The following is a 27,884-nucleotide window of genomic DNA, read 5'->3' as shown; positions in this document are numbered from 1 at the left end:
ACTATACGCTAAAATAGTAGCAAAGACCATGATATATGACTATTCGCCATCTGTATTGTATAAATTACTAGACAACAAAGACTACGACTTGACTAAACTATTTGTATTTATGACTTTTCTGGCATGGTCATACTGACAATGGTAGTCATCTCAAATATAAGAACAAATAGTTAAACTCACAATTTCTAGTAAGGTGAAATTGCTCTTGAGCCTTGATATATGAAAAGCGAAATAGTTATTGCTACCATGTGAATATGTTCACAGTATAATAATGTTACCATAAATAGATACATGGTTTGATAGACGATTATGAAGTTTGAAAACACTATTCATGTAGTCCATATCAACAGAATTTATGTAGTAATCACATTATCGTGTATTTTTTGTTTTTTAACCGACTATGTATTTCATTTGTGCTGACTATACAAATTGTCAATAAACGAATGTTCTATGTTATTGTCACATAAAGTTACAATATAACAGAAAATTTCGTACGTGGCTAACACAACAGTGATTGATATGAAAAAAATATTTTATATTATGACTTTGTGTAATTTGGTAGGTCTTGCAGGTGAGTAAAGTTTGTAGCCTTAATAGTTTCCGTCATTGAAATTCAATTTTTCAACCATTTTCCCGGCAACGGCTACGTTTTCCAGTGAAATCAACGTCTCGTATACGATTTATTATTCATTATCGGTCGCTGTAGAAATAACATCCTCAGTGTCCACGTTGCTATTCAACATTTCACTAGGCATGTCATCATTTAATATGATGTGAAAATAAAATAAAATTCCATGAAACTATTTTGTTGTTCTTGTTCTAGAATTCAAATTCATAAAACTTTTTAACATTAGCTCATGTTCTGCTGATCTTCAGCATTGTTGAATCAACCACTGCCTTTAGTTTCGAAATAACTAGAAGTGAAATGTTAAAAATACCATGGCTCTGGTTATAGCGAAAACTACAATGTAAATAAAGATTCGGTCATGGTTAGCCTAACCATCTCAATCGTATTAGTTATTCATACAGTATACTGTTCAATATTACTATTCTAGAGCCGATACCATTTATAGTAAACATGAACTTGACTATTGTTGAAATCATCTGATTTAATAGTCGGCTGAAAACCACTATACTCGCATGGTCAGGTTGGCCCTCTATATAGTAACTGTTACCATAATATTTTTCTGAGTGTAGGTTTAAATTTGCTTGTTTATGTGGTCATAACAAAATTGAAAATATAATCTTACAAACAAGTGTTTCGGGCGATTTACGAGGTTTGCTTGACGAATCCGAAATTTTTTTTAAAAATCCGCCAAACAAGTACGTTTGTAAGTTCATTTAAAGTGTGTTCAACTTATTATAGCTTTCGAAATTCCTAGATTCGAAACATTGCGAACCTATAGAACAGTCATATGACTCGGACCTTAAGAATTTACCTAATATCACTGATCAAGTTTGCAGACCTCACTTTGGACCGCCCACTCGAAGCCAATCTTTCTAGACAATGTGTATACTTAAATAGAATGAAAGGAAGTACACCTCAACTGTATTGTTCAGGCTTATTGTAACTAACCATTCTGTTCCAGAGTCCAATAAATTGTCCATATGAAGTGATAAAATAACTTAATGCTATGTATTTCGAACGAAGCGTAAATTTAGTATCCGTTTCGAACCCGACAAACATTCTGTTTCTGAACCCGAACTTGAACCGTACCCATCAGATTATGGTCGGAGCTCGGATGCAAATACCTGAAACCCGACCATCTATAATGCAAAATATATGCTTCCCCGATCGTTCAATGTTTAACTTGTAACAAAGTTTTATTGATTGTAAATGTAGTTATGGAAAATATCGTTTTACATCATCTATTTATTTGACTTGGTTCAAACTCAACTACGTATTTTTACAATGAAATTTGGGTGGGATGTATCTCTTAATTTCAGCTATGGATTGGCCATACTGCTTTACGAAATAAAACTCGACCTTCGATTTTTTTCCTTCTTGGTGTATCTGGTCTGTATCTAGTACAATTCGAACTGCTTACGTACCCCCGAACTATTCGTTCATTTTGTCTGAACTTACCAAAGTGACTATCATTAAAGTCTTCGATTGTCAGCACACCAAAGCGTTCATTGATCACTCATTTACGGGAAATAGATAGTCCCCACAGGTAATGCATCATTTCGGTATTAAGAAGTTCTGCTCATGTAATTGATGAAATAACAAAGACCGAAGATTGATTGAACCATTTGACTGACCAATTGATTTGAATTTTCTGTGATCCGATGATTCTATACAAGTAGAAATTCTTGTAAGCTTCACGGAAATTGCTGCATCTTCGCTTTCCAACCTGAAGAATATTGCACGATATTTTGAGTATTAAACAAATCGTATCGTACCTACGCATTGTTTGTCGTGTCCAGTTTAATCTTTGTATCATCGATACCACCTGATATACGTATAAAACGTAATTTTCGGCGGTGGCATAAAACAGTAATGTATGGTTGTAGTAACTTTGTTTGTTTACAAATAATAAACAGTATCTATGGTAATACTGATTTTCTGCTTGAAGCGTTGCCAGTTTTAAGGATAATCATAAAAAGTACATTGTCACTTTGACAGTGTATCGTGACAGTGTACCATATATAGTAAAATGTGTCCTCGGAAATATGACGGAGTATTCCGTATTATAATTTGTATTTGGTTTCGCTATCTTTACGGCATTTTGTCGCTATCTTGTCGCATCGCAATTTTTGTTGACCGCCAGTGAAAATTACAATAATTGCTTCAAAATCATACAATTCGACGTAAACATTTCAAAAGGGTCTAAAATCCATTGAAAGATTCTGTTTTTTAACCTTCTCGTTCGACTATATCTGCGTTACCATACAAATGTTCGTTACATATCTGGTATTGTTAGAAAAATGGAAATATTATCTTTCATTCTCCATGAATATTTTGTAAGTAAACGTGAAAATTAAGGAGTTATTAACAGAAGAGAAAGTGAACAAATAGAAACTCTCATTGGTTTATGAGACCTTATGAAACGTTTACGTCGAATTATGCCTAAAAATTTGGATTCTACGAAAATCTCAATCTTAGTAATACAAAGAGTTATAAAGGGCGAAACTGTCATTCCATTTGTTTACGTAAGTTCCACTCTCCATGTTCCATGCCATCCTACAGGGCGCTACTTCAATTGCTAGATAAAAAGGGTGTAACTATTTATATTCGTTATTTTAGATGGTTTCCGAACTATTTACTACTGGAAATAGTAAATGAGACGAAAAAATTACCCGCAGATTTCTATTGGTCGCAGAAACCAACCAAATTCATGAAAAAATGTGCGAGGGCGTAACTTCATTAAAGGGCGAAGCTCTTTTTATGTTGATTTATTTAGTGGATATAGAAGCAAGGTGGAAAAAATTGAATACCTTTTAAAGATAAACCAACAGTTCATCGACTTATCAAAAATTGATCAGAGAACATATGATAATTTTTAAATGGGAATTGAAATCAAAGGCTCAACATTTATTGATGTTTTTCGCCATTTGCTGTCAATGTTATTTTAGCCGACGACACGACCTGCCACTCGCTTTTGAAACTGTATCGCAAATCGAGCTACCCCTCAGTAACTGCTAATGTCAAAATGATATCTTATGAAAAATGTTTAAAATTGGGAACGCGGTTAGAGAAATTGTTGTTTTCAAAATAACAGTTACAGTAACCCTAGTTACCATTGTTTACCTTTTCAAGGTAATCGTTCTCGGTTTCATTATTGTACATGCCCAATCTAGAGCATCTCAAAAGTTCTCATCATCGACTGCAGATCTAAATCGGAATTGAGAGTTTTTATGGCTTGCTAATTTTGTATTTAATTATATATTCTGTTCACTAATAATATTTATTCTTGTAGCCTCTCTTCAAAGTGTGTAAAGACCCGAAATTAATCGCTTTTGCGTTTATCTACGGCGTGATGCTTAGAGGGTAAAGAAAATCCCACCGTGAGACCAGAATGATCTTCAACCCATTGCATTGTAGTACTCAGATGAACAGTATGACCGCGAATGTCGGTGTTATGCTGCAATTTTGATGATGTTGCTACTTATTAGAATCATTTCGATCGCGATTGCATCAGCATTCACAAAATTTATATGACTTCTTCACCAATATTTCAATTATATAAAAGTCCTACAAAAAATAAATGTTTAGTTACCGGTGAAATATGCTGCGATTACAATTTCAGTCAACTGTGATCTGCGCTTCGCTCATATGAAGGAACCAAAATAAGTGGACGAAACCGTAAGTCGAGTGGCCTACGCTAAAATGCGGAAACGGAGTGTCCCTTATATCGAATTCATATAATGAGGCCCTTATTACAGGTATCACTACACGGTGAAAACCCTTATTATAGGTAGCACTTCACGTTGAAAATCAAGTGAAGTGAATGTAGGTATTTATCACGAAAGTCGCTTTAGAGGAAAAAGTAATTACTTTTTTGAGCTTGTGGTTATTAAGAACATCACCTCATTTTTTTTTGGAAAAATGATTTTTTTCACTACAGTGACTACTTCAGTGTGCGTGATACTGGTAACAGGGAAAATCAAGTGAAGTGATATAAGTGTGAAGTGAAAGTGGAAGTGAGAATGGTTATTAGGGCCTGAAACTCTTCTTAAACGCCAGTAGAAGACGATACAATCAGTGGGAACGACTTGACAGAGTATTTTGATTATTAGAATGAAACGCAAAATCGCGGTTCTGCACATTAAGGAAAAAAACCAACATCCCGAAACGACATTACCACTCCTGTTGTCATTCAAATATTGTTGATAGATACGTAGATTGCAAACGAAAAATTCAGTGGCAAATATATACGGATATGTTCCAATTTGCTCGATCACCATTACATCGCCGTATTGTTAGTGCCATGAAAACTGGTTTATTCCTGCAATCAATATAATTAGCCTAACTTGAACTGTTTTACTTATTATACTTATAATCTTTTAAAGTATTACCTGTTTGTTTATTATGCTGTGCATGGTGACTATTTCGTAGCAACCACAGCAGTGATGCTTGTAAAATATATTTTTATTATTACCTAGGGGTCTTTCAATACTTCGGTAATTGACAGTGATCGCGCATAAACAATTTTTATTGCGATTTTTCTTCGAAGTGCCTGGTCGTGTCGTCGTTTTAGCCGTCCTATATAAAAACGTATAGTTACTGTCCCCTCGTGTGAATAAATGGTATGCCCCTTTTTATTATTCAAACACCGTGCAGACGTCTCTGTTCTATAGAAATATAATCAAAGAAATGTCAAAACGTCACAAAATTATACAAAAGTGACGGGAAAGAAAAAGCAGAGAAAATTGCATTCCGGTTTTGTCTACGTGTTTTTCGCTACAACTCTTCTAGAGAAAGAAAAATAAACATCTAGCTAGTGAGAAAATAATTGAAATTTTTAGTTTCTCACTTTGCTAGCATTGCTATTTGTGTATATTGTTTGATATAGCATTAGGCATGTTTTAGTTGCTGGTGGACGATTCTTGGTCGACAAAAATCTTGCTGAAAAGGCTCTTGTCAAAATCTAACAATGAAATTTTCGATATTGGCTTCTGTATTGGCACTGGTGTTGTCCCGTACGAATGCCGACGAACATAGTCACACGGTGAGTGCGGTTATTGATACGATTCTGCGAAAATTGTTCCACACTAATGTGCATTTTGTTGTTACTCTACAGTATGAAGACCACGAAGAGGTGGTTCTATGGATGAATACGGTCGGACCGTACCACAATCGACAGGAAACGTACGCTTATTTCTCGTTGCCGTTCTGTGTTGGAACCAAACAGGCAATCAGTCACTACCATGAGACGATGAGCGAAGCCCTGCAGGGAGTGGAGTTCGAATTCAGTGGCTACGAAATCGACTTCAAGGGTAAAGCCAATCTGTTATTTACACAGCTTTAGCTAGAAAATCGCAGTTATGTGGCAAATATTGTGCATATTTTCAAGATGTGACACGTTTTTTAATCTAGTTTTAAGATCAATTTTCGAATGTTGTTTGTATAATTTGATGGAAGCTTTACTTACTAAAACTTTTATTTTCTGTACGTCACACTTCCAACAGACGACATCTCTCCAACCGAAATCTGTATGGTTGAGTTAACGGAGAAGAAGTACAAAGCGTTTGTGTATGCCGTTATGAATCAATACTGGTATCAGATGTACATTGACGATCTTCCTATTTGGGGGGTGGTCGGAAAGGAAGACGATAAGAAGTATTACATCTACACTCACAAAAAGTTCGATATCAGCTACAACGGAAAGCAGATTGTGGACGTTACGCTGACACCGGAAAAGAAGGAACTGCTGAAAGTCGGTGCCAGGATAAAGTTCACCTACGAAGTCAACTGGAAGCCTAGCAATGTAAAATTTGAGGATCGGTTCGATAAATATCTGGATCCGAACTTTTTCCAGCATCGTATCCATTGGTTCAGTATATTCAACAGTTTTATGATGGTCATTTTTCTGGTTGGATTGGTGTCGATGATTCTGATGCGCACGCTACGGAAGGATTATGCCAGATACAGTAAGGACGAAGAAGCTGATGATATGGTAAATGGGTCTAGGAGAATGATTGCAGAACACTTTTGTTGACGCATTGTTTCTTCCTAGGAACGTGATTTAGGTGACGAGTACGGATGGAAACAGATTCACGGTGATGTCTTTAGACCGGCTTCCAATGCAATGCTATTTTCGGCGCTGATAGGTGCGGGTTATCAACTTACTTCAGTTGTGCTATGTGTCATTACATTTGCTATTCTTGGAGAATTGTATACAGAGTAAGAGAAAAAATAATTTTGTTGGTTTTGGTGGATGAAGGAAGTATGCACCAATAATAATTGAACACGGTTTTTTTTCAGACGAGGATCTTTATTATCAACATCAATATTCGTGTACGCAGCCACGTCTCCCATCAATGGGTACTTCGGTGGATCTCTGTATGCCCGAATGGGGGGTAAATTGTGGATAAAACAAATGATGCTGTCTGCTTTTATCATCCCGGCTTTGGTGTGTGGAACGGCGTTCTTCATCAACTTCATTGCCATCTACTATCATGCATCGCGTGCGATTCCGTTCGGAACAATGGTTTGTGATGCACTAATTAATAGGTAATGAAAATTGTAACTCATTGTTTCAAAAACCCTTTCCTCAGGTGGCCGTCACTTGCATTTGTATCTTTGTGATACTGCCGCTCACGCTTATAGGCACCATTGTTGGCCGCAACCTTGACGGACAACCGGATTATCCATGTCGAGTTAATGCTGTTCCTCGACCCATCCCGGAGAAGAAATGGTTCATGGAACCGGCTGTGATTATTCTTCTCGGCGGAGTTCTTCCCTTTGGATCGATATTTATTGAAATGTAAACCGGCACCGACCATTGGGCCAGTGGTTGCGAGACTTCATTTTCTGCTCTGTTCTCAGGTACTTCATCTTCACCTCGTTCTGGGCCTACAAAATCTACTACGTGTACGGGTTTATGTTGCTCGTTTTTCTGATCCTGATTATCGTTACCGTGTGCGTGACGATCGTTTGCACATACTTTCTGCTCAACGCTGAAGACTACCGATGGCAATGGACCAGCTTCATGTCGGCGGCATCCACGTCGATCTACGTTTACATCTATTCGTTCTACTATTTCTTCTTTAAAACAAAGTAAGTATTACGTGGAAGAGCTCAGGTAATCTCACAACACTATATGAAAGCAACATATTACAAAAAAAAAACCACAAGTATTAGCCCCAAGGGGTTGTTTGAGCTATTGATGTGGAACAAGGCAACCCAAATTTTAAACGATTGTTGTTTTCTGTCAAACAGCTCCAACAATTGTAATCCTTCTGCATTATTGATGTGCAATGCTGCGTGCCGTGAATATGGAATCGCAAAGAAAAGCGTTTCATTTTCTTGTGTTAATTCGAAGAACATCGAACACGCGAACCAAGAACATAGACTCTATTTGCCTTGGTTTTATATTTGTCTTGCATCCGAAAAAAAATATCAATAACCCAGATGTATGCAATTATATGTATAATGCTTACAGGTTTGAAAAGTTCAATGTAGTGATTCGAGGTCACGGTAAAACCAAATGCAAACTTGTATTTAGTAAAACCTAGGACAGGATCTGACAACTGGCTTCTGTTTCTTGAAAAATATTTGTTTTCTTATTTCGGTATACTTTCCGACAAGCTTCTTCCCTTATAAAATTATCTATCATTTGAAAGCATTGAGAGAAATGTTACATACATTTATTTGCACTACATCACATTTAAGATAACACATAATCAACAATAGTGCGCCACAATACTCGGTTTGTGGCTGCCTCTCTCGATCCTCGATCACGCCCAATACTCGCCAGATCACGTTCTACTTGGTCCACCCATCTTGCCCGCCTTCTTGTTCCAAACGGATTTGTAGCAAACACCAGTTTCGCAGGGTTGTCCGGCATTCTTGCAACATGTCCTGCCCACCGCATTCTTCCGGCGTTGGCCACCTTCTGGATGCTGGGTTCGCCGTAGAGTGCAGCGAGCTCGTGGTTCATTCCTTGCCGCCTCACTCCGTTCTCCTGCACACCGCCGAAGATCGTCCTTAGCACGCGTCGCTCGAAAACTTCAAGTGTTTGCAGGTTCTCCTTAAGCATGATCCATGCTTCGTATCCGTAGAGGTTGAGCGTTTTGTACGTGGTACATTTGTGTGGAGATGAATCTTTTTCGACCGCAGATTTTTTTGGAGCACGTAGTAGGCACGACTTCCACTGATGATGCGTCTTTGTATTTCACGACTCACATTGTTGTCAGCCGTTAGTAAGGATCGGAGGTAAACAAATTCTTCCACTAGCTCGAAGGTATCTCCGTCTATCGTGACATTACTTCTTAGACGAATCCTGTCGTGCTCGGTTCCGCCTACTAGCATGTACTTTGTTTTCGACGCATTCACCACCAGTCCAACCTTTGCTGCTTCGCGTTTCAGGCGTGTGTACAAGTCTGCCACCGTTCCAAAGTTTCTCGCGATAATGTCCATGTCATCCGCAAAGTACACCAATTGACTGGATTTCGTGAAAGTCGTACCCGGCTCGTCGCATTACTCCTTCCAAGGCGATGTTGAATAGTAGGCATGATTCCGTCACTTTGTCGCAGTCCCCGGTAAGATCCGAATGAACTGGATAGTTCACCCGAGACTCTTACGTAGTTTTACACACCGTCCATCGTCGCTTTGATCATTCTAGTCAGCTTCCCAGGAAAGCTGTTCTCGTCCATAATTTTCCACAGCTCTATGCGGTCGATACTATCATATGTCGCTTTGAAGTCGATGAAGAGGGGATGCGTTGGAACCTGGTATTCACGGCATTTTTGGAAGATTTGCCGCACTGTAAAGATCTGGTCCGTTGTCGATCGACCATCGACGAAGCCGGCTTGATAACTTCCCAAGAACTCATTCGTTTTAGATGATAGACGACGGAAGATGATCTGGGATAGCACTTCGTATGCGGCATTCAGAATTGTGATCTTTCGGAAGTTCTCGCATTCCAAATGATCGCCTTTCATGTGAATGGGGCAAATTACCCCTTCCTTCCACTCCTCCGGTAGCTGTTCGGTTTCCCAGATCCTGACTATTAATCGGTGCAAACGGTGTTCTGGATTTATTTTGATCGGATGTATGCTTGAAAGAAATCGTTTAGTGTGACAAAATTATTAACTAAAGTATGCAGTAGGCAATTTGCAAAAAAAAAAACTTCAATCCACCTAGTTGTGTAATAAGGCTTTTCTCATATTACTTATATTTACAAAAATACCCCTAGAAGATTTTGCCAAGAATTTTTTTTTCAATCTTGAATAAATAAACTTTCTTTGAGTATGAATTAACATAACCTTTTCAATTTGTAAACAGTTATGTCAAGTTAATATGAATTTTTCTTTATTTTGCATCGTCGCACTAAATGATTAAACACATTTTACCCTATAGTTCTGGAACCGGAAGTCGGACCCGGATGAAATTAAACAGTAGCCTATGATACTTTTATTTGAGATTAAGTTTGTCGAAATCGATCAAATCATCTCTGAGAAAATTGAGTGAGTCTCGTTTTTGAGTTTTTGGCCACTATCTTCGGTACTTCTGGAACCGGAAACTTGGAATCAGTATAGCCGAAGTCGGTTCGTTTAGTAAGTATCTAATATAGCCTACAAATCGAATCAGTTTTGAGCTAAATCTAGAAGAATTTTACCCTCTTTTGCATTATCGCTCTAAATGACGGTGTGCAATTTTAAACCCCCTTTTACCCTATGAAAGTACACCTTAGTTTTACACGTTTTTTTCGCGCGGGTTTTATACACGGATTCCGGAATTAACGCGGTTTTCGCAATTAACACGTTTTCTGACGAGAGTTTAAAAAGCACTGTCATTTGTTTTTTGAGAAAAATTAAAAAAAAAGGAAAAGCACTGCAATGGGTCGTTACCAAGATCTAGGAGGACGAGATTTTACCGGAGGTATGGATAGAAGGAATCGTGTGTCCCATCTACAAAAAGGGCGACAAGCTGGATTGCTGCAATTACCGCGCGATCACTCTGTTGAACGCCGCCTATAAGGTACTCTCTCAAATCTTATGCCGTCGACTTTCACCGATTGCAAACGAATTCGTGGGACAATATCAGGCAGGATTTATGGGCGAACGCACTACCACGGACCAAATGTTCGCGATCCGCCAGGTGTTGCAAAAGTGCCGCGAATACAATGTTCCCACACATCACTTATTCATAGATTTCAAATCAGCCTACGACACAATCGATCGAGAACAGCTATGGAAAATCATGCACGACTACGGATTCCCGGACAAACTGATACGATTGGTCAAGGCTACGATGGATCGAGTGATGTGCGTTGTTCGAGTATCGGGGATAAACTCGAGTCCCTTCGAAACTCGCAGAGGACTACGGCAAGGTGATGGCCTTTCGTGTCTGCTATTCAACATTGCTTTGGAGGGTGTGATAAGAAGAGCGAGGATAGATACGAGTGGAACGATTTTTAGAAAGTCCGTCCAGTTACTTTATTTCGCTGATGATATTGATATTATAGCACGCAACTTTGAGAAGATGGAAGATACGTACATCGGACTAAAAGCTGAGGCCGAGCGGATCGGACTAGACATCAATGTGTCAAAGACAATGTACATGAAAGGCAGGGGCTCGAGAGAAGATAATGTCAGCCACCCATTACGAGTTCTGATTGGCGGTGATGAAATCTAAATGGTCGACGAGTTCGTGTACTTGGGCTCACTGGTGACTGCCGATAATGACACCAGCAGAGAAATTCAGAGACGCATATTGTCAGGAAATCGTGCTTACTTTGGACTGCGCAGGACGCTTCGATCGAGCAAAATTCGCCGTCGTACGAAGTTAACTATCTACAAACTGCTGATTAGATCGGTTATCCTCTACGGGTACGAGTCCTGGACAATGCTTGCGGAGGATCAACGCGCACTAGGTGTTTTTGAACGGACGGTGTTGCGAACCATCTTCGGGGGAGTGCGGATGGAAGACGGTACGTGGAGAAGGCGAATGAACCATGAACTGCACCAGTTGCTGGGAGGACCAACCCTCGTCCAAACGGCCAAGGCCGGGCGGTTACGGTGGGCCGGGCATGTTGTTAGAATGTCGGAGAACAACCCGGTTTGTATACAGCAGAGACCCGCTTGGTCTACGACTGAAAAAGTTAGAGTTAGTTTAAAAAAGGGAACAGATTGTCTGTAAGAAAACGATTATGAGAGTCATTTAGGGGTTAGCCGATGAAATGAGTTGCTTCAGTATGACACATAGTATCTTTTCTAATTTGATCCATATTCATCTATATGAATAGTATAGATCTTCATCTAATACCCATGGTAGCCAAGAGGGGAGGGGAAAAGGGAGGAATCCCCCCGAGTTCGGACTTTTTCAGGGAGTCCGGAAACTCAAAATTGTTTTTTTCATTCTTCATAACGAAACAGAATATCAAAACTCGAAACAATTTCAGCTTACAAATTATTTTGTTAAAATAATGTATTTAAAAATCTCTTGATACGATGATATTCTTATACTCAAAATGTTTCTTCATTTTCATGTTTAGGGTCCTGTTCGCGAAGAAATCGTTCGCTCTGGAAATTAATTATAATCAGTAACCATAGTATCAACATGAACAGCGATCCGTCCTATAAAAACAGCCTACATAGCATGTAAAAACTTTAGTATTAAATTAGACCTCGAAGCGTTAACATAATAAATAGCAAGATACAGCAAGAGTTTTTCTGTTTTCGTTGCTATGACGATGGCACTTGGTTGTTGATCGAGAAAATAATTATCGTCATTTACCGTTGGAAAAGTTCACCTCCTTGGCCCCGAAAAACGCGCCAACATATGGTCCTTCGAGCCGGATGTCCACCTATCAGATGCAAGTCATCAAGAACCAGTAATCAGAGAAAAGAAGGAGAATGCCACCGAAGGAGCACCATACTCCCAAGGCAGAGCCCATCATCAGCACTGAGAAGGTAGATTCCAAAGCATGTTTAATGCATCAACGTACCAAGATCCAGAATAGAGTAAGCACGATAAGCCGAACGCTGGAGGAAGCAAATAACGATCCCAGTAAAATAAGTGCATCACTGCTAAAAGTATTCGCGAAGAAACTAGAATTGCCCTATAACGAGTTTATTACGATTCACCAAGCAATTGTTGAGGTTACCCCTTCCGATGAAATTGAAGATGAAGATGAAGCCCTGGACATTTTCGACGCTCTTCATACGGACACGCTTTCTTTAATTGAGCACCTCGTCGAAAACCTTTCTCCTGCTGCTGTTCGAGATATAAGTTCTTCCGCAACCATTCAACAGCAATCACTTAGAGCTCCAGTTCCCACTTTCGATGGGAAGGTGGAAAATTGGCCGAAATTCCGAACAATGTTTGAAGACATTATCGGGCGTAGTTGTAATTCCGATGCAGTAAAGTTACATCACCTTGATAAGGCGCTGATAGATGATGCTTCTGGATTAATTACGGCAAAAATGATAGTTGAAATTTTCAACAAACATGGAAGCAGCTGAGCGACCAATTTGAAAACCCAAGAGTAATCGTCGATACTCATCTTGAAGGACTGCTCGAGATGAAACCGATGACCAAACGCAACCATAAGGATTTACTCGAGCTACTAAAAACATTTAACCGACATGTTGGTGGTCTCGAGTACCAAGGACTAGTAGTTGATGAACTTTCTGGTCTTATTCTCACGAAGATCCTTACCACGCGATTAGATGAACAAACTCTTCAACTGTGGGAGAGAACCCAGCAACATGCCAAATTGCCCAAATATGAAGAAACCGCACTGTTTTTACGAAACGAATGCCAAGTTTTGGAAAGGTTCCAAAATCGGCACCAGATTACACCAAGAGAAGCCGTACCAAAACAGCAATCCAGTTCAAGAACACTCAATCAAAAATCACATGCTGTAACTACTGTCACTGGTGCAAGTTCCTGTCAGGTATGTGGCGGCAACCATCGTCATTTTGAGTGCCCGGAGTTCAACAAACTGTCAACAACTCAACGAATTGAGAAAGTGAAGGAGCTGAACATTTGTTTCAATTGCCTTCGGCTCGGTCACAGGTCACTGGACTGCTCATCAAAAAAATCCTGCAATCGCTGCCATAAAAGACATCACACTCTACTACATGAAGAGAGTGTTTTTACAGAAGCCCCATCAACAAGCCAGACTCCAGATCCAATGAACAAAACCGGCAAGGACAGTTTGAAGTATCCGCGAACTGTTGTAGCTTGCAGCAATTCTAATTCCAAAACCGTGATGCTTATGACTGCTGTTGTGCTAATCAAGGATCAGTGTAAACGGACAATACCATGTCGAGTTCTATTAGATTGCGATTCGCAAGTGAATTTCATTTGCAAGATCTTGGCAGATCGTTTGAAGTTTGAAAAACAGGCTGTGTATGTTCCTATTGCTGGAATTGGAGGAGCCAAAGCTTGTGCCAACGAAAAACTAGTGGTGAAGGTGGAATCCAGATTATCCGATTTCACAACATGCATCGAATGCTTAGTGGTTCCCAAAATTACCGGACCTATTCCATCTGCAAAAATCGATATTTCTTCGTGGCCAATGGACCTATGGCAGATCCAAAATTTAACATCCCTTCTGATATCGACATGCTAATCGGTGCTTCACAGTTTTTGCGGTTGCTGGAAACAGGTCGAATGCAGTTAAAGAATAATTTGCCAGAACTTCAAGAAACACACTTCGGATGGGTAGTTGCAGGTGATTTCGACGGTGCAATTACTTCTCAGCAGTGCTTAGTATCCACAACCGACTCCATTTCCGATATTCTTCGCCAATTTTGGGAGCTGGAGGAAATTGCAGAGTCTGCTACTTTAAGTTTCGAGCAAGATGAGTGCGAAAAAATATTCCAATCCAGTCATGCTCGAGACGTGACCGGTCGTTATATGGTTAGTTTACCGTTTCGAGATTCTGTACAGGAGTTGGGAAACAATCGTAGCTTGGCTATGCGAAGATTCCTTGCGTTGGAAAGAAGATTTCGAAAAAAAACCTGTCTTAATGCAGGAATATTGCAAGTTTATCGAGGAATACGAGCAGCTAGGTCATTGCCAAGAAGTGGTTGAATCTGATGATGATATCAGTTGTAGCGGTTATTATCTGCCGCATCATGCCATTTTCCGCCTATCAAGTTCAACTACCAAAATTCGGGTTGTCTTTGACGCTTCTGCCAAATCATCGCGAGCTGAGAAGTCACTGAACGATGTTCTACAAGTCGGAGCAACACTTCAGAGTGACATTTTCAGCATTCTACTACGGTTTCGAAACCATCAAGTGGTGTTTACTGCCGACATTACAAAAATGTACCGGCAAATACGCGTTATACCTGAGCATACAAGGTTTCAACGAATATTTTGGCGTTCAAACCCAGACGACCCTCTTCGTATTTTGGAACTTACAACAGTTACCTATGGGACATCTGCAGCTCCTTATTTGGCTACCCGATGTTTAATGCAGCTTTGCGAAGATGAAGGCGATTCATTCCAACTCGCTGAACGAATTATCCGTCTAGATTGTTACGTAGATGACGTCATTTCAGGTGCGAATACTGTAAGAGAGGCGATTGAATGTCAATCTCAAATACAGCAACTACTCGAGCGAGGTAGTTTTCCTGTTCACAAATGGTGTTCCAATGCCATAGAAGTTCTCAACCAAATTCCCGAATCCGATCGTGAGAAATTAGTGCATCTTGATAACAGTTCAGTTAACGTAATGAAAACATTGGGTTTGATGTGGAGCCCACAACAGGACGAATTTGTGTTCAACGTCAATATTACCAACAGAGAAGAAAACCCACATACGAAGCGCTCGGTACTATCCGAGATTAGCAGGCTGTTCGACCCGCTTGGTCTCATATCTCCAGTTACCATTATTGCCAAAATAATTATGCAGAGGATTTGGAAAGCTGGACTCGCTTGGGATGATCCATTAAAAGAAGAGTTACTTGCGTCATGGCTGCAATTTCGTAAATCGTTATTCCATGTTAACAGTATAAAGATTCCCCGATGTACTATAACTAATGGTGTCAAAAATATCGAATTTCATGGTTTCTCAGATGCATCTGCTGCTGCATATGGTGCAGTCATCTATACTCGTTGCATCCTGTCTGATGGTACAATTCGACTGAATATGCTGTGCAGTAAATCCAAGGTATCTCCGATTGCAGAAATGACTATTCCACGTAAAGAATTGCTTGGTGCTCGATTACTGTCTCGTCTATTGGTGAAAGTCCTGGATTCCTTCCAATTAAAAATATAAGATGTGATTCTGTGGAGTGACAGTCAGGTAGTTCTAGCATGGCTTAAAAACCTTTACCATCACTTGAATTGTTCGTTCGAAACCGAGTAATGGAAATTGTAAAAAACACTCAAGGTTGCACATGCAATTACATCAGATCTAAACAAAATCCTGCCGATATTATCGCCCTTATTCTGAATAACGTCGTATCGTTTTTTCGCTCGTATTTCATTTGTATTCCCCATAACGCTAGCAAAATCAAAGGTAGCTATGATTCGATCGAACCACATTCGATCGAAAAATCAATACGTCGTTATTCAGAATAAGGGCGTATATCCAGAGGTCAACTGCCACTCGCTTTGAGTACAAATGAGCTTTGGTGGAACGCGCCGAAGTTTCTAAGCAAAGCCGATTACAATTTGGAGATTCCTGATGATATTCCAGATGAAGATCTTCCAGAATTAAGAAAGGTTCACCTTATTGTGGCCCCTGTTGTCAACGAAGAAAGGTTACCTGTGTTCTCCAAGTTCAGTTCATTCAGGAAAATGCAGAGGGTTCTCGCGTTGGTGCTGCGATTCATCAGTAATTGTAAATTGAAATCATCGAATGAACGAAGTTTGTATCACTATCTTACAATCCAAGAATTTCGCTCAGCACTACATTTGATTATCAAGGTGATTCAACACGAAGCTCTTGGTGACGAGATTCATCGTATGATGTCCAGAAGGCCGTACAAAAACATTTCTTCTCTTGATCCGATCAGAACTCTCGTTTGCCTTTCGATATGAAGCACCCAATCATACTTCCAAAACATCCAATTACTGATCAACTCATCCTTACATACCATGAAGAAAATATGCATATAGGTCCTACTACTCTGTTAACAACTTTAAATTTACGTTTCTGGCTGCTAAAGGGAAGATCATCTGTCAGAAAAATAACCAGGAGCTGCATCACATGTTTCCGTTCCAACCCTAGAAGTTCCAGTCAATTGATGGGAAATCTGCCGTCTTGTCGAGTTACACCCGCAGCACCGTTTCTGAAAACAGGTATTGATTACGCCGGACCAGTATTTGTCAAAGAAGGTCGACATAAACTAAAAATAGTGAAAGCCTACATAGCAGTATTTATTTGTATGGCAACCAAAGCAGCCCACTTGGAATTGGTTTCAGAAACATCAACCACCGCATTTCTTGCAGCATTGAAGCGTTTCGTCAGCCGAAGAGGTTTTTGTCAAGAAATTTACTCCGACAACGGTTCCAATTTCAAGGGAGCTAAGTCTGAATTACACGAGCTATACCTCCAATTTCAAACCAGTAGTGCTATCAATGAGATTTCATCATTCTGCCAGCCCAAAGAGATTTCTTGGAAATTCATTCCACCGGAAGCACCGAACTTTGGGGGCTTGTGGGAAAGTGCCGTAAAAACCGCAAAATATCATCTCAAGAGAACATTGAAAGCTGCTCATCTGACATTTGAAGAATATGCTACAGTTCTTAGCCAAGTTGAGGCTATAATGAATTCTCGACCGTTATGCGCAACATCCGATCCAGAAATAAATATATTAACTCCGGGCCATTTTTTTAATGGTCGTTCCCTCATAGCTACCCCAGAGCCTTGTTACAATGAAATACCAATCAATCGTCAATCAAGATGGCAATACCGACGACACGACCAGGCACTCCGAAGAAAAATCAGCATTAAAACTGTTCGCTAACGATTCACCGCCAGTTACCACAAATCTAGCGACCCCTTGTAAATGATAAAAATAATCTTCTCGAGCAACACTGTTTAAGTTGCTATGGACTAGTTACCAAGGAACCCCAAAACAAATAAACATGTTTTGAAAGCGGTGGAATATTTCTATTAGTGTTAAACTTTGTCCAAATCAAGCAGAAATGCATTCAAATGAACTCGATTTTCGGAATTTAATCGAATCTATGGATGAAACCAACGAACGAGGACAATGATCTGCTTCCAGCGATTCATTCGTACACTTCAACTGCTAGCTTTTCTGGGCAGTAGGATTCGGTGTAATATGCCGGTGTCATAATTGTTTTGTGTCGGTTGATTGCGCAGTAGTGGAAACAGTATTTAACCTTGTTGACCACTATTCGAGGATTACTAGCGGAACTCCACAAAGAAATCATTTTACCGTACGTTATGCAGGTATCGCAGAGCACTAGCCTCGCTCAGCTCGTTGTCGGTCATTTCCATGTCTTCCTTCTCACACAACGGTTTCATGTCAAGACCTGAATTTTGAACTTGGCTTTATAAAAGACATAACTCATACTCCTCAATTTTTACATTCCGCTCGAGTCAGGTAAATCCATTAAAATGTTCCGTAATATAATAACCGATCTGAAATTTATTTTGTTTACATTCATCTTGCCTTCGATATGCAGTAACCAAAGTTATGGTGACTGTTATTCAAAATCAATAAATATATCAACTTGTGCTGCCAGTTTAAAAAAAATCATTGGCGTTTCCGATTTGACATTTCCAGTTACTGAGGGGTAGTTAAATTTACGATACAGTTTTGATAGACGAGTGGCAGGTCGTGTCGTCGGCAATACCTTCAACATCTCCGTGAGCAGTTCTGGAAGCAATGGAGTCGGGATTATTTGCTGAGTTTGCAGCCAAGAGGAAAAAATCTTCAAAGACAGCCAAACATTCAACCCGGTATGATCGTTTTACTTGAGCAAAGGGATATGCCACCCCAATGTTGGAAAATGGGAAAAATCGTGCAAGTCTATCCAGGTGCAGATAATATGGTGCGAACAGTGGATGTATGTATCGGTGGTTCTATTTACAGACGAGCAGTATCAAAATTATCAGTTCTACCGATTGAAGACAACAAAGATACTTCCTTAGTTCAGTGAATTCTTCACAGCCGTGGGGAGTATGTTCGCGAAGAAATCGTTCGCTCTGGAAATTAATTATAATCAGTAACCATAGGATCAACATGAACAGCGATCCGTCCTATAAAAACAGCCTACATAGCATGTAAAAACTTTAGTATTAAATTAGACCTCGAAGCGTTAACATAATAAATAGCAAGATACAGCAAGAGTTTTTCTGTTTTCGTTGCTATGACGATGGCACTTGGTTGTTGATCGAGAAAATAATTATCGTCATTTACCGTTGGAAAAGTTCACCTCCTTGGCCCCGAAAAACGCGCCAACAGGGCCTGTAATGTTGCAGTCTCCCCGGGCGCGAATTTTCTCTCTGCGGCCCTGCCAATACCCATGTCTTCCCACTCAGTTTAGTTGAAAATTACTATTAAGATCGTTAGTGTTTACTACACATCGCACCTTTGGAATACAAAACAACTTATTCTCAAGCTTTATTTGTAGTGAAAGTGTTTATAGGTGGTATTACTAGCAAATACAAATTATAATACGGAATACTTCGACAAATTTTCAAGGACACATTTTGCATCGTGCGGTACACTGTCATGATACACTGTCAGAGTGACAATGTACTTTAACGAGTTTTCTATAAAACTAGCAACACTGAAGGGTAAGAACAAATTCACCATGGTTACTGTTTATTGTAGTGAAAAATAAACTTGAACTATGTTGTTGTGTATGAGATATGGTTATTCTATATCGGATTTTGTTTTTTGTCCTCCTTGGCTTTTCAGAAATTTGCTCCTTGGCTTTTCGGAAATGGCTCAGTATTATATGTTAGAATGTCTCGGCACTGTTCACCGAATCGTTATGGTAGCCACCCGTTCTTCTCATTGCAAATCACTCCCGTCAGAGGAGTAGGAATTTTTCCAACATCTGCTAAATGCGGGGAACCTTTACGTCATAATACTAATAGAAAATAATTCAATTAATAAGTTTATCCATCGTGAGAGAAAAACTGCTGTGTCTGCCACCGTTCGGGCTATAATCAATTTGTCTGGGTCACGCATAGATGAGTGACTATTGGGAAAACGCATACACAGCTTGCATTTGTTTCTCTTTCAACTTTTATTTTATCGTGTAGAGCGCTAATCGCTGTTTCCGTGGTACGTATACGAATTGTACCCATGTTCCACGCAAGGCCCGTTTATGAAATAAACTCCCATCACTGCCAAAATATATCGTAATTCTTCATCCATCGATTAGCTGGAGTGTACCTTTGAATTTGTTGCAATACAGCAACGGAAAACATAAACAAACAAACTTGTTTTGCGCCGTAGCAACTAGCATAAAGCGTTGCCAGAAACGATCTCCTTCCACATTTTCAAACTATCGCAACAAAAGGGAGTAATTTGCTAGGCTTGCTTGTTCAGGCTGTGAACCAAACATTGGCGGTTCGGTTGTATGGGACTTAGGGGTATTATTATTTGTATTTGTTACTAGTACTTCTTCAGTTGAACGTTCTACGTATTATTGTTCTTTTGAAAACTGAATGCATTATACAGAAGGCATGAGCCATTTAGATTAATTTGCGTTACCTAAGTGTTCTAATGTTAATTTGTCATCCAATGTGTTTTTTCAAGTATGACTAGACGCTTCTCGTAACCCCAGGCTGGTTTAAGATTTCCATTTTTAATGTGAAATAACAGTTACATTTTCACAGTTATGGGCCCCTTGCATAAATTCGGGGGTTAAACAAAAGCTTTTTTCACCTTCAAATTACGAAGAGTTACATTTTACAAACAAATAATCAAATCTATGGTTTTTGGAATTATTACGTCAAATTTCCTACGCGGTTTCCGCAATTAACACGGTTTTGTTTTACACGAATTATTTAACACGGTAAAAAGAGACCCGTGTAAAAAGAGACCTTAGTGTATGTGAAATTCATTAGCAATCTATGGGACTATGAGAATTTTTATTTTTTGAGTGACATTATTTGACACATACACACACACATACGTTGCTCAGCTCGATGAAGTGTGTCAAATGATACAGAACACTTACAGATTTCAAGTGATTGTATAAACTTTCTATATGAGAAAGGCAATAAGTGCACTTTTATAGAAAAGCATCGTCATCATGAGTTTGTGATAATACTAACAATACTAATTTGTATCTAAATTGAAGAAAAGATTTTCAAATTACATATTCTGCACCTGAAAAATGGCAACCCTGCATGCTATACGAAATTGAACAGAGCACGCTGCGAACGGATCAAAGCCGGTGGTGTTTCTTTCTTCCGGTATCGCACGTACTGACACGTACCAGTTTTGCATCGTCATTTTGAATATCTTGACACTCATTGCCCTATAATTTCGGAACCGGAAGTCGGATCTGGATGAAAGTGCGCAGTATCTTTTAAGACAATGAGAACTTGAATTTGAATCGAGATTCATGAAAATCGGGTTCACTGTTGCAGATCGAATCGAAGTGAGTTCCGTTTTTGGAGCTTTTCTTCACTATTATCGGTGCTTTCGGAAGCGAAAATCGGGGACTAGTAGTCTCAAAGTAGTTTTATATATTCACTAACTAGATGAATTTAGCAGTAAGTTTTATAAAAATGTGCACCTCGTTTCGCCATCGCTTGTGAAAAAATACTCATGAAATAGAAAATTTTCACTAATCGCACTGTAATACCATAATACCAGAAATCGGATCTGGATCAACTTTTTGGGGACTTTTTTTAAGAAGACCTTTTATTCACTTCTTCGTTTGTGAAAATCGGTTAAAATTTTCCGAGAAAACTGAGTGCGCATTTATTTTTATGAATTTGCACATATTTCCTTGTAATTCCGGAACGGGAAGACGGATCCAACAGAAATTCAGGAAAATTGTATGAGGTCATAACCTTTCATTTGAATCTAAGGTAGTGAAAATTGGTTCAGCCAGGAACCGAAAGCCGGATCGGAATTAAAATTAATGGCAGTCTATGTGACCATAAGACCTTTCACTCGAATCTGAGTTTGTTGAAAATGGTTCAGCCATATATGAGAAAATTGAGAATGGAGTGTAACCAATCGAATGACACGGAATCCGGAAAGATCAATCATTACTTTTTTCACGGACGAAACCATCTTTCAAGTTCAATTATCATATTGGAGGTTCGGCAACATGTAGTCCGACATGCGTCAACTATCTAGAAGCCTTTCTCCCTGAAAAATTGATGTTAAAACAGCATATAAACATCATATATTTTCAACTAGTGACTGAAGCACGATATATATTTTGATTGAGTGTTGATATTCTTCCACCTATAACATCTGCAACCACCTCGAACATAAATAAAACTTGTTATGAATGGCAACATGAACTTAATTAATATATTAGTGACACAAAGTGATGGAGAGATTAAACGTTTCCAAGAAATTTCTGATCGTTTACACATCATAGGAATGATTTAGAAGGTGGGAAAATGGGTTTCTCATTAGCTGAATGATAGACACCGGGAAATGCGAAACACGGTGAGCGATATTTTCCATTCTCGGCATAGATCAAACGGTTTTCTCCACCGGATTGTGATGGGAGCTAAATGAATTAATTTGGAGAATTCATAGCGTAGAAAATCATGGATTGACCCAAGCCATACATCAACATCAACTGCAAAATTTTATTGCTTCGAAAATAAAACAATGCTGTGCATTTGCTGTGATCGGAAAAGTGTCTTGTACAACAAGCTCCATAAACCAAGGAAGACTGTAAATACTAATCGCTACAGACAGCAAATGATAAAACTGAATCAAGCTTTGCTCGAAAAACAACCAGAATGCTCCACAAGACTTGAGAAAGTCAATTCTCAGCTCGTGATGCACCCGCACATGCAGCGCAAGTGGCCAAACACATCAATTTTGAACTGACTTTTGCCCCACACACCATGTTCTCCAGACTTAACTCCTTCCGGATGTTATTGGCTTTCATCGATGTCTTAGACACTTACTGAACAGCACTTTACAGTTCTTTTGACCTGGTATTCGTGAGTTTGTGGAAAGCTCCATAGCTTTCGGTGGCAACTACTTTGAATGTCTGACTACATCAGTTTATTTGTGCAATTAAAAAAACATGCTTCTCTTCTATTCTTGATAGAATGTATTTTATTATTATTATTTCCGTCGGTGTCTAAGAGGTAATAAATTTAGTAGAAGTTACTGAAGCCGTGGATCATCTCGCGAATAATTTTAAATTTTAGGACAAATTTAACTGTAGAGAAGTTAGTTTTCATCGAGTAGTTAAATTTAACCAAAAATTCGGCTCATTTCAAAGTTTGACGGATTGAAAATTATTTGGTTTTATTTCGCACTGAAAATAAAATTATATTAAGTGAGAAGAAACTTTACTATTGAAACTTTTCATTGGACTATTTTTTTTGACTGAAAGTATAAAAAGAAATTACACAGAAGAGATTTTGCTAAGGATCTGAAATTGGTATTATTTTCTCAGTTTACATCATTTTTCTCATTGTCGAAAAATAACTATCGAACTGTCAAAAATAACCATGCTTCTGAGCAGGGTTATTTTTGACAACGTCAAAATCATTGCTCAACTGTGAAATTTTTACCAAAACATCAAATAATTCGCGAGATGGTCCACAACTGAGACCACTAATTATGAACAGTTCTTCATTGACTGCCAATACCAGATGTACAGGGGTGCGCAAAGAAACCTGACATATTTTGTTCTCTGGTTACAATGTAATCAAACAAGGGAGGGAGAAACCGAACACGGAATCAAAAAGTGAAAGAATGAAGGTTTATTTTCGTCTAGTAGTTTTCCACTATAGTGTCGCTCACCGCGTCTGTATTTATAACTCGTTTTAGAAGAATCAGTCGTACATTACAACTATTCGTGAGATCAAAGAACGTTGGAAACTGGACTAGGGAAAAAAATATTAAAATTTTAATTTTGAAACTTACTTCTGAACTTGAATCGAAATCCTTCGAAAATGAAGAACGTGGATCGAAAATGAAGAACGTGGATTGTAAAATTCAAAGAAGGAAATTTCAACCTTAACGATGTTGCTCGCTCCGGCAATCGAAAATTGTTTGTAAATCATCATTTGATCGTGACGAACTTGTTCAAGCCATGGGAATGGTTCAGAAGTGTGGAAAGTGGATGCCACATGAACTGACCAAGAGGCAAACGGATAACAGAAAAGTGACATGTTGAATGCTGTTTAAACGGTACAAAGGAAAGTCTTTCCTGCATCATATTGTCACTGGTGATAGAAATTGATTTTTTCGAGAACCAGAATCGACAACGTCGACTGAACAGGCAAATCGGTATGATCGGAAGGTCATGCTATGTGTGTAGTGAAATTGCGATATATTGACCAGAATATAAAAACAGACAGAAAATGGTGACTTTGCTCTACGGGAATGCATTATTGCACAAGTCGAATGGGGTTCGAGACACACTGAAAAGTTTCCAGTGGGAAGTGTTTGAGCATGCGGCTTACTCACCAGAGCTAGCCCCATCCGACTACCATATGTTTGCTACGTTAGGCTAGTGGCTAAACCTCTCCCCCCCTCACTCCTCAAAGGCAGTCTATTCTTCTAGCAAGACATCCACGAATTACCAGAAATATGACTAAAATATGGAGGAAGTGATGGGAAATATTTCGAATGAATTAGCTATAATTGTTTTGAGTAAAAACAGTCACCAGTCAAAACTGCGCTTCTTCAGTCAGTCAAGTAACTCAACTGTAACTAATACCGTTTTCGTTTTTGAACCTACACGCGACTCTGACTCCGAGTAAATAGAACACGTGGTACGCGCCCTAAACAACAACTCATAAAAAAATGTAAAAAATAAACAAACTCGTATGGATGCGTGGTGCGACCTGAGAAAATTTTCAGAGCGAAACTACGCGATTGGATACCGATCTAGAGCGACCCCAGGTTGCTAAAACAAACATATCAAAAGTTGTTTGGGTTACTATGGGTCAGCTCGAAATAAACGGTAGAATGGTATACTACCAAAAATGTCACTTTCGTCCCAAAAGACATGAATCCACCAAATTGCCCACAACTTCGACCAATTGAGGAATTTTGGGCATTAACGAAGGCACATCTTAGGAGACTTTCTTGGCAGCCGAAACCATTCAACAGTTCGAAAAAGATTGGACAAAAGTGTCAAAACTTGACGCCAAGAAGTCTGTACGGAATTTAATGAGGAACGTTCGCAAGAAGGTTCGCCAGCTAGTCTACAATGGCTAAGTAACAAATGTTGAGAATAGTATTCTGTTGTTGTAGTCTAATATTATCGAATAAAATTTGAATAGCTAACACTTGTGAACTATTTACAGCGAAATCAAAGTGCGCCCATACTTTTTGGGACAGTCTTTAAGTAACAATCACTCAATTTTGTTGTTGCAAATTTATTAACAACAAAATACGGAAGCGATAATTTTTATCAGCATTATTTCTAAATCGACAAGATTAAATTATTTAGAAACATCAATATTATTTGTTATTCTGGGGTTCTGTTATAAACAATTCACTAGTACTAAGGATACAACACAATTGAAAAAAATATGTTTAGGTTTCGTCTTCTACTGCCCAATGTATAGCAGTTCAAATTGAGCTACTAGTGATGCATTGTGGTTCCACTTGAACCGCTAGGCACGCGTAACAATAAATCAATAGTACTAATGTTCGATTTTTCTAATTTATTTTTCACCCAATCCTCCATTGCAGAATGTATGGACTGTTCCAGACGGCGTTCTATTTCGGATATATGGCGCTATTCTCCGGAGCTCTCGGTATTATCTGCGGTACGGTTGGCTACATCGGCACGAATATTTTCGTGCGGAAAATTTATTCCAATGTAAAAATTGACTAATTTTATGGCATCAATTGACTTCATGCAAGCCGTGCTGTGCTGAGCGCTTTCCGATTTAGTGTTTATTCTACTTTTGTTTCCCGTTGACAGTTCGACCCGATTAACTAATCTAATAACTATTAATTGTATTAGCCACAACAGCCGAAACAACTGATCAGAACGCTACAAAGTAAAGGAACCCTTTATATGCAACTACCACAAACTACAAGTAATGCAAATTGTTTATCTAAGCAATGAAGTTCTGTGTTTTTAAGTTTAAGTGTAAATGAGTAGCTGAAGGAGAAATAATTATGTTCCAGATTTTTTCAAACCTCGTAGGCTTCAGAAACATTTCTGTTTTGAAAGAAGACTTATGGTGATCCTTGACATGAGTGAATCCATTTGAACTGACGAATGCCGATAGCCAGATAGATGTAATAAAAGTAGATAATCGATGGATGATACGACGCAGCCGATCCCAATCATGAATCGTGAAATTAATATTTAACGATACGGTTGCAACAAGTGAATATATATAGTTGAATAATTGTACTCTAAACCAGCTTCTTCTGTATGTGCTTACTACGGCAAAGAAAAGTTTTTATTTGAGTAATAGAGAACGAGTAAACACAAAAGAATGAACTGAACTAAATGTTATTTTTTAAGGAAGAAAAACTTGAGAAATCCCATTTATTTCGCGAAGACTTTTGACGTTTGTTAATCTTTAAATTTAACATTTGGATCTCATTGAAAAAAAAAACAACATAATATTTTTTGCTAATAAACAACATAATGGCCCTTATTACCGTTCTCACTCCACTTTCACATTCACTTCACTTACATGTCACCTCACTTGATATTACCTATTACCAGTATCACGCATAGTGAAGTGATCACTGTGGTGGAAAAAAAAACTAATTTTTCCAACAAAATGTTGGTGGCGTGATGTTCATAATGACATCCGGTTCATTCAAGTAATTACTTTTATCACAGAAGCGACTTTCGTAATAAGGATCTACATTCACTTCACTTGATTTCCACCGTGAAGTGATACTCATAATAAGGGTCAATATTTCTAGTTCGAAATATCGATTCCGAAAGCACCACCAAACAACAGCGCAAGAAGTAGGAATTAAGTAATTGAAAAATCACTACATTTCGTAATCAATCACGCGATCAAATGATTTATTGCGGTTAATCCCTCGGTAACCAGTTAGCATCAAGTCCGCGCTGCTTACTTAATGTGAGCCGTGCGAGTATCTGTATGTCTAAATTGATCGTACCGAGGCGTGAATTAAATCCATTTGTAGCGACTATAGAGTAAATAGCATGTGCAGTCAACATCGTTGCAATGTTGGTAGAATCTCAAAAGGGGTGATAGTGGCATTCGGGGCTAGATTGTATAAAGCGATTTGAGCAATTTTATAGTGATGTAAAATATTCATTATATCGTGCGTATGCAATCAACTAACAAGACAATTAAAAAATTCAAATAAAAACGCAGAATTCAGATAAGTCGTAGGTTTAATTCACATTTCCCGGTTTACTCAAATGCCCCATCATCCCCAACTAACGAAGCTCAAATATTTTGCGGTCAGATTTGAGAATACGTGATGGCCTATACAGGCTGGACGGTGTCTAGTTACTCTTTTTGCAATTAGAATGTGGGTGTTGATGATTGTGCCGAAAAGTGGTAACTTCCTATTAAAATATCTCCTGTCCACTCGTTAATGCGTGTCGCTCTGATTTAGAGAAAAACCAATCTCAATGTTTAAGTTTCGAATGAATGTTGTTTAGATTTCCAATTGTGAAAAAAATGATGACATGTGTGAAACATTCTTCGAACAATAGTTCCAACTTACCCGGAACATCCTTCTTACATGTAGCAAATATCAATAGTTTGGCACGGGGTTTGTTTAACAGATTTGTACAATCGTGAATCTATACTTTTTTTTCGATAGGCGTTTGTACTAATGTGTTTCACATATTTGCCTAAGAGTTGAATGATCGCAAGGTTAAACCTGTGTAATAAAGACAAAACACCAAATTGGGTTTAAGAGTTTAAGGGTTAGAAGGTGTCTTCTGGTGGGTCTCAAAAAATTAAAACAACTGGAAGTGATGGCAAAATCCGGAGAAAAAAGCTCCAGGTCTTGGAAATTAAATTTTGAGCAATAATTTTCACCACTCCCTACGACTTAAGAACCCCCGAAAGTCCCTAAAGAGCAATCAGAAAATTTACCAGATATTGCAGTTGTCGCATGTTATGTTACCA

General features: G+C 38.8%; 1 protein-coding gene across 1 annotated transcript; it reads left to right on the top strand.

The window, feature by feature from the left end:
• Nucleotides 1-5,344: 5,344 nt before the first annotated feature.
• On the top strand, nt 5,345-26,254 carry LOC131435912 (transmembrane 9 superfamily member 3). Its single transcript, XM_058604183.1, has 8 exons — nt 5,345-5,672; nt 5,745-5,940; nt 6,133-6,620; nt 6,681-6,847; nt 6,929-7,154; nt 7,222-7,430; nt 7,493-7,723; nt 25,489-26,254. The coding sequence occupies exons 1-8, from the start codon at nt 5,598-5,600 to the stop codon at nt 25,631-25,633; spliced, it is 1,737 nt and encodes a 578-aa protein (XP_058460166.1). The 5' UTR covers nt 5,345-5,597; the 3' UTR covers nt 25,634-26,254.
• Nucleotides 26,255-27,884: the final 1,630 nt, after the last annotated feature.

The sequence above is a fragment of the Malaya genurostris genome, chromosome 3 (genome assembly GCF_030247185.1).
Source record: "Malaya genurostris strain Urasoe2022 chromosome 3, Malgen_1.1, whole genome shotgun sequence".
Classification (NCBI taxonomy): domain Eukaryota; kingdom Metazoa; phylum Arthropoda; class Insecta; order Diptera; family Culicidae; genus Malaya; species Malaya genurostris.
This window is presented reverse-complemented; position numbering and strand designations above follow the sequence as displayed.

What these genes read in the sequence shown, in the direction of transcription:
- LOC131435912 (XM_058604183.1), top strand. Translation starts at nt 5,598, where the DNA reads ATGAAATTTTCGATATTGGCTTCTGTATTGGCACTGGTGTTGTCCCGT. An exon ending in CTTGGAGAATTGTATACAGA is followed by an intron (nt 6,848 to 6,928) that starts GTAAGAGAAAAA and finishes GTTTTTTTTCAG; the next exon opens with ACGAGGATCTTTATTATCAA. An exon ending in TATTTCTTCTTTAAAACAAA is followed by an intron (nt 7,724 to 25,488) that starts GTAAGTATTACG and finishes CCTCCATTGCAG; the next exon opens with AATGTATGGACTGTTCCAGA.